The sequence below is a fragment of the Equus quagga genome, chromosome 13 (assembly GCF_021613505.1).
Source record: "Equus quagga isolate Etosha38 chromosome 13, UCLA_HA_Equagga_1.0, whole genome shotgun sequence".
Lineage (NCBI taxonomy): Eukaryota > Metazoa > Chordata > Mammalia > Perissodactyla > Equidae > Equus > Equus quagga.
Genome location: NC_060279.1, coordinates 37,325,709 through 37,332,814, shown reverse-complemented (window position 1 = coordinate 37,332,814; position 7,106 = coordinate 37,325,709). Strand labels below are relative to the sequence as shown.

General features: G+C 59.7%; 1 protein-coding gene across 1 annotated transcript in view; it reads right to left on the bottom strand.

Moving 5' to 3' along the window:
- Positions 1–4,338: 4,338 nt before the first annotated feature.
- NES (nestin) overlaps positions 4,339–7,106 on the bottom strand; it is an 8,537-nt gene continuing 5,769 nt past the window's right edge. Inside the window, 1 exon segment of the mRNA XM_046683843.1 lies at positions 4,339–7,106. This exon segment is cut by the window's right edge and continues 11 nt beyond it. Within this exon segment, the coding sequence (XP_046539799.1) occupies positions 4,482–7,106 (2,625 nt within the window). The 3' untranslated portion in view covers positions 4,339–4,481.

The window sequence follows — 7,106 nt, the reverse complement described above, 5'->3', positions numbered from 1 at the left end:
GCGGGGGGGGGGGGTGGGGTGGGGGGGGGGGGGGGGGGGGGGGGGGGCCCGGGGGCCTACGTCCCTTCTTTACCCACTTGAACTGCGTTCACAAGAAACTTCCTCTTTTTCCCCTTCTCAGGAAGACCCTCAAGTCTAACTTCCATCCATCCTGCTGCTAGACCTGTTCTGGAACTTAGCCTCCTCCGTGGGGTGGGGATGGGGGCCCAGAGGGACCCAGGGGCCTGTGCCCAAGCCTGAGTCCTCTCGGGTTTCCTGGGCTGGGGTAGGCTTGGTCCCCATTCCCTCCCCTTTCCATGGGCAGCTCCGGAGGGCACATTCCAGCTGAAATTAAATCACATTCCTCCTTCTCTGCCTGACAAGGATGGCATTGCTGACAGCAGCTGCGACACCACAGGGTCAAGTGGCAGCAGCTGGTCCCCCAGGGAGGGGCTGAGAAGCGGGGAGCTGCGGGGAGCTGAGGGACCAGGGCCTTTGGAAGCAATGAATGAACTCTGAGTCTTTGATTTCAAGAGGCCTCCCACCCTGCAGTGGGAGGGGTAAAGGTTAGACCACAGGGTGCCAGAGCTGCCTGGAGCCTCGGGGAATGATCTGGTCCACCCAGGACTGTACAGACGGAAAACCAAGGCCCCCAGCATCACCTTCTGAGAGGACCCCAGAAGGACACCCTCTCCCTCACCCTGGACTGGCTCCCACATCAGACAGGAGGCTGAGGGGGCCCTTTAAGAGGCCACTCTGAGCTCTCTTGGCCAGAGCCCAAAGCTGAGGACTTTGATTTCCTCGGCGACTCTGGCAGCCGGCGGTGGCAGCAGGGACAGCATCAGGCTGGCTGAATGGAGAGCGCAGCCCCTGACCTCACCCTCCGAGGCGCCTCAGCCTGCACGGCCTTATAAGGAAGTGCCCCAAACAAACCGAGGAAGCCACCTCCGGCCCCCCACCCTGTTCAGAGGCTATATTTACCCAGAGGAGGCCCCAGAATAACCTCCCACTTGTCCTCGTGCTGGGGGGCGAGGGGGGGGGGACCGGGGAGCGGGGAGGCAGGCGGCTGGTTCTGCCTCCTCATTCCCTCCTCTGGGGACTCCACCCTCCAAAGTGCTTCCTGTTGTCCGAGCTCATCATAGTTGTTCCTTCACTCATTTGTTCATTTATCCATTTGTTCATTTATCCAGTACGTGTTCACCGAGCACCCTCAGGCCCCCAGGCGCTGTGCTGGACAAAGGCTTTGCCTTCCTGGAGCTTCTACAACGACAGGGTCTTCCCAGGCGCCACAGTGCTCTGGGCCTCCTACCCTCTGGCCACTCCTTGTGGCTCCTCTCTGCAGGAGTCCCCTGGGAGCTGCGTCCTGGGGTCACTCTGGGTGACCTCTAGACCCACGACCCTCCAATTCTTGTCCTAACCTGCTCCTCTTTCCTGAGCTCCACGTAGCCACCCTCCCCCAGGGCAGCTCCTCTTGGAGGTCACCATTTCCTACCAGATTCTCCAGCTCAGAGGATGGGACCACCTTCTCCCAGCTGCCCAGGCTAAACACCTGGGAGCCTCTGCTGCCGCATCCCCCTCCGTCTCCCACGATGGCTCACCAAGTCCTGAGACTCTGCTTCCCTTGCATCTCTCCTCTCATCCCCTCTGCCGCCATCAGCCCCTGCGCGGACCGCTGCGGTACCCCCCTGAAGCTCTCCGGCCCATCCAGTCCATTCGCACACAGCAGCCTGGAGGTTTTATTTAAAGGGCAAACCTGGTTATGTCACCTCACTACTTAAAACCCTTCAGAGTCTCCTCATATCCCTTAGGAAGGAGTTCATATTTCCTGGCTGCCTGGCGAGGCCTCTGCCCACTGACCCCTGACCTCCTCTTTAGTCTCACTATGAACCTTCTCCACCCTCATTCTCCACCTTTGGGCTACACAAAGCTTTTTTCTGCTCCTCAAGTGCCCAAGCTCTCTCTTCTTGCCCCAGGATTTTGCACATGCTGTTCCCTCTGACTAGAATCCTTTTCCTCGCCCTCTACCCTCCTCATCCCCACACTGGGGGGCTCTTGCTCCTCTTTCAGGTTCTCAGGGCAGCCTTCCCTGACTCCCTCCTCTCCTACTCCTCCAGCCCCGATCAGGTGAGTTCCCCTGCCCTATGCTCCCATGACCTCCCACGCTTCTCTGTTTTCAGGTATGGCTTCCACTCTGAAGCTCTTGTTCAGTGACAAGGTAAAGCTCCCTGAGCAGGGAATCCTGGACCTCCAGCGCCGGCGTAGCACATGGCACAGAATAGCCGCTCAATAAATATTTGTTGAAAAATGACACTCACTCCTAGTATTACCACCAGCAATGTCCATGTTACTACCCAACCCTCATTTCTCTTGCTGCAGAGACAGACACTACCATTGCCAAAGAGGACACGCCTCCCACCACATACCTCCCTTAGGAAAGTCCTTGCTTCTGTCTAACTCAGATCCCTCCTGCTGTCTGAGATTGTCAGCAGAAGCGGCTGGTTTGGGTAACTGTAGGGGACCAGGGACCCTGGGGGCAGTCCCAGGGAAATACTGCTTGGCTTGGCCTCTGTCCTTGGTCCCTTGCCCAGGCGGAGGTGCCCAAGGGCATGGAGAGATCAAGGACGGGATTTCTTTGTCCCAATTCGAGGGGCAGGGAGTGGGCCTTCCTTGCTTCGAAGCCAGTGTGCTGGCTCCCCAGCCTGGCAGCCTGGCAGGGTCAGACAGGGCCTTGTTAGCAGGGGTACAGGAAGAGAGTGGAGGTCTCGTTGCCAGAAGGGTGGGGAGAGACAGGATCCTGAACCCCAAGGGCTGGGGTGTGTGTGAAGTGGGGCCAGGATGCCCAAGACAGACTCCTAGATAGGGCAGGAGAAAGGCACGGGCAGAGAAGCGGACAGTGAGATACTGTCGGGCACCCTGTCCTCCCCTCCTTGGCAGAGGACCTGAGGAAGGTCCAGGGGCTGGGGCTCCATCCGCTCATCTTCCCCCGCCCTGGGCCTTGGGCCTGAGGAGAGGAAGAGCCTGCTCCCAGATTGGAGATCGTCTCCAAATGGGGAACCCTTGTTTGGCAGCCCTTGTGTCCCCACACCCGAGGTATTCAGAGGCCTTCCTTCCGCATAGCTGAGCTGGGGACTGGTTTCTATTTGGGTATCCTGACTTCAAGGCTGTCAGAGCCTAATCCAGAAACCCCCGCTCCCTCCCTGCTCTATGCAGGGGCCCAGAGCACTCCTGGGAAGAGGGGTCCGGGCGAGGAGAAGCTGTGCCTGGGTGCACCCCAGTCTAACCCCAGTTATCAGCACAGCACAATGATCAGCACACCTGACAGCTTCAGTTTATCTCTCCTCACCTCCACCTTCGTCTTCCCTGTCTCCTGCATCAGCACATGAGGAAAGTCCTACTTAAGATCTAAGCTGCAGCCCTCCAGCTTCCCCTACCCTCCTCCTGCTCTCCCTGCCCCAGGAGGCCCCCAAGTCACCCAGCCCAGTGCCCCTCATTGTGTGGCTGAGTCTGAGGTTCAGAGAGGTTAAATGCTGACCGGAGGCCACACAGCCAGACTAAGGCGGGACAGGCCTCCCTCTTCCCTTCCCCCTGCTCTGACCCAGCCAGTTGGAGCAGACATCACAGGCCAGACAATTGTTTGGATTTAGGGGGCAAGGGGGCTTATTATGCTGGCGGCACTGAGGGGCCAGTGGGGAGGACATGCAAGGGTGGGGGTGGCCCCAAGGCCTAGTCCCTGTAATCAGCGTTGTGGGCAGAGATGATGATGGGCCTGGCTTCCGCAGGCGGTGAGGTCACCTGGACTGGCCCCCCCAGCAAAGCAGCACCCCGCAGCCCTCCCTGGGTCCCCACCACTGCTGCCTGCAGCCTTAGTCTGTCTTGTCTCCCCTGTGAGGACTTCCAGGTCCTCCTCTCCTCAGAAGGCAGCCCCTCCCCACTACGAGCATCTCAGGCTTCCTGTCCCCATCTCCCCCCAACTCTCCACTGTCTCTTCTGCTCCTGCCCCGGCCCTGAGGTGCCCCCTGAACTGGGAAAAGAAGAGTCCAGAATTTGTAGGCAGAGGCTTTACTTTATTGAGGCAGGGGTGAGCCAGGCAGGGCCACAGCATGGCAGGAATAGGGGGGTCAGGACATAGGAACACTCTTCCCCCTCCCCCGGTGGCCAGACACCCCATGAGGGTGCAGTGAGGAGGGGCAGGGCTGGCGAGCCCTCTCCCCTGGGAGGAGCTGATGAGATGGGGAGGGAAGCAGGTGCAGGAAAGGGAGCCTCATCCACAGGGATTCAGCTGGCTTGAGCCTGACGGGGCAGTGCGGGCAGGATGTTTTTTACTCCTGGAGCCTCCATACTTGGAACAGGTCCCTCTGCCACACCCCATTTCACCTTGGCCAGCTAGGCCTCTCGGACAGAAACCACGGGTCAAGAGAACACAAGTTAGGGTGAGAAGGGAGGGTCCTTAGGGACATCTCCCCCGCCCCCCCATCCTCAGTGCAGGAGGAGGAGCTCTTTCTCTAGTCCTCCCCCGAGGACCAGGAATCTCCATCTCCTTCCCTCTGACTGAACTTCAGGAACTGGCCGGGGCCCAGCTGAAGCGGAGCCCCTGCCCAAGTGGTCTTCAGGGCACCCTCCTCCGCCCCCTCCAGGGGGCTCCCTCTGTCCCCCTCGGGGGCCCCCAGTTTCCCCTGCTCTACTCCCTCAGACTGCTCCAGCCCGTTCACCACCCCCCCATTCACATGCTCCAACTCTTCCTTCAAGCTGGGGCCCTGGCCATTGACACCAAGCGTGTCCCCTACCCCCGGGCCTGTGTCCTCCTCCCCACTGAGGGTCTCCAGAGGGCCAGGGACTTGGTCCTCCCTCTCCAAGGGAGCAGGGTTAGACTCCTCTTCTGAGCCTGAGGGCTCAGTGCTGTCCTGGGACACAGTCCCCAAGGCAGTCACGGGGGCATCACCCACCACACCCCTCAAGCCATCATCCCAGGGCACAGTGACATCCATGGTCTCAGACTCTGGGAGCTTTCCTGTCTGAGGGCCACTCAGGGCAGGGAGGCTGCCAACAGAGGACCCCGGGCCCCACCGCCCAGCCCCTGGCTCCCTCCCCTCCTCTTCCTCTTCATCTTCTTCCTCTCCCTCCTCCCCACTCTCTTCCTCGTCTGCAAACCCATCAGACTCCCCATCCCGATCCCAGGCTGCAGGCTCTAGAAGCAGCTGGGGTACCTGGCCCAGAGGTTCTGCTGCCTCCCCAGGGACCCCAGGAAGGAGAGAAGCCTCGGTCCCCAGATCCTCAAATTCCTCTGACAAGTCAGAGTCCCGGCCGCATTCCTCCTCCTCATCTCCCTCCCTCTCCTCTGAGGGGTAGGGGTGGGGCCTGAGGCCCTCAGAGGCCAGGACCACAGGATCCCAGCCTTCCTTTCTGGTCTCCCCTTGAGGGGAGGGCCTCTGCTCCCCAGCCAGGTCCCACTTGGGGGAAGCAGGGGACCTGAGGTAGAGGCCCAAGGGAGTGGAGTCGGGAAGAGTCTCCCCCAGCTCATCAGCCTCACTCTCTTCTCTGCTCTCCTCCCCCTCCTCCTGGAGGCCCTCAGGGATCCCCCCAGAACCCAACTCCTCCTGCTCACTCTCCACCTTCTCCAGGGCCTCAGCCTTGCCCTCCAGCTCCCAGCCAGCCTCCTGGCTCCCCTCAGCCAGGGGCTGGGGCCCAGGGGCATCTTCAAGGATTGGGGTGGGTGACCGGGGCTCAACAGGCCTTGGGCTGGGGGTCCCCAGCACTGGTTTTGCATCCTCCACTGCTTCCTCTGACCCCAGGGGCCTGGGTTGAGGGGTATCACTTCCATCATGGCACATGTTCTCAGCAGGGAACACCTGCTCTGCTCCCCAGGGGGCCTCAGGCTCTGACTCCTCCCAGCCCCTGGGATGCTCCGGGGGGTCTCTGCTCTTCCCAGGCAGTGTGGAGAGCTCTGGCTCCAGGGCAGCTGCCTCCTCTAGGTCCTTTCCAGGCCCTTCCAAGCCCTGTACTCTCTTTGCCTCCAAACCTTCCTCGCCCAGGAGTGGCTCCATCACCTCCTCTCTAGCCAGGAGGCCTGGGTCCTCCAGCTCTAGGGCCTCCTGCCCAGGCCCCTGCTCAGTTTCCATAGCAGCCTCGCCCACACCCACAGCTGTCTCTAACCCTGAGGTGACCTCAGGGGAGGCTTGGCCATCCCTCGGGGCCTCCTCCTCCTCTTTCAACGCTGCTTCTATCACCTCTGACATTCCCCAGGGAGCTCCGAGGCCTGGGGCCCCCACCTGCTCCGGGTGCCCTTCGGGGTCTTGGAGGCCCTTAGCACCTCCCTCCCCGCTGGCTCCCTCGGCTGGGATCCTGTGCTCTTTGGGCTCAGGGCTCCCCGGGCACCCCTCCCCTGCGGCAGTCAGCTGCGGCTCCCCCTCCTTTACAGACTCCTCCTCCCCAGCCAAGCCATCCTGTGCCCTCGGGTCGAGCTCTGCCTCACCCTCGCTGTCCGTTCCAGCCCTCCCAGGGGGCATTTCCTGATCCAATTCTTGGTCCCCCACCACCATATCTTCCCTCCTCTGCCGATCCGCAGACAGCGGCAGCTCCTGTCCCTCCTCTTCCAGAGGCCTCGGGTACTCTTGATTCTCCCCCTTGTCCACGTTCTCTTCCTCTTCCAGGTACCTCTGACTTTCCTTGTCTACCTCTTCTGGAGATCTCAAATTCTCCAGGTTCCTTTCTCCTAGAGATCTCAGTGATTCTTGATTCTCCTTTTCTAGGGGTCTCAATGTCTCTTGATTCTCTTCCACAGACACTAGTGGTTCTTGAATTTCCTTTTCTGGTGGTTTCATTGTCCCCTGATTCATTTCTTCTAGAGACCAGAGTGGCTCTTGGGTTTCTAGAGATTTCAATATTTCCAGATCTTCTCCTGTAGACTTTAGTGGTTCTAGATTCTCTGTTTCTAAAGATCTCACTGCCTCTACACTCTCTTCTTTTAGGGACCTTAATAACTCTTGATTCTCTTTTTCAAGAGGTCTCAATATCTCCTGGTCTTTTCCAAGAAACTTCAGTGGCTCTGGTTCCACCTTTTCTAGAGGTCCCAATGTCATCTGATTCTCTTTTTCTAGAGGTCTCATTGTCTCTTGGTCGTCTTCTTCTAG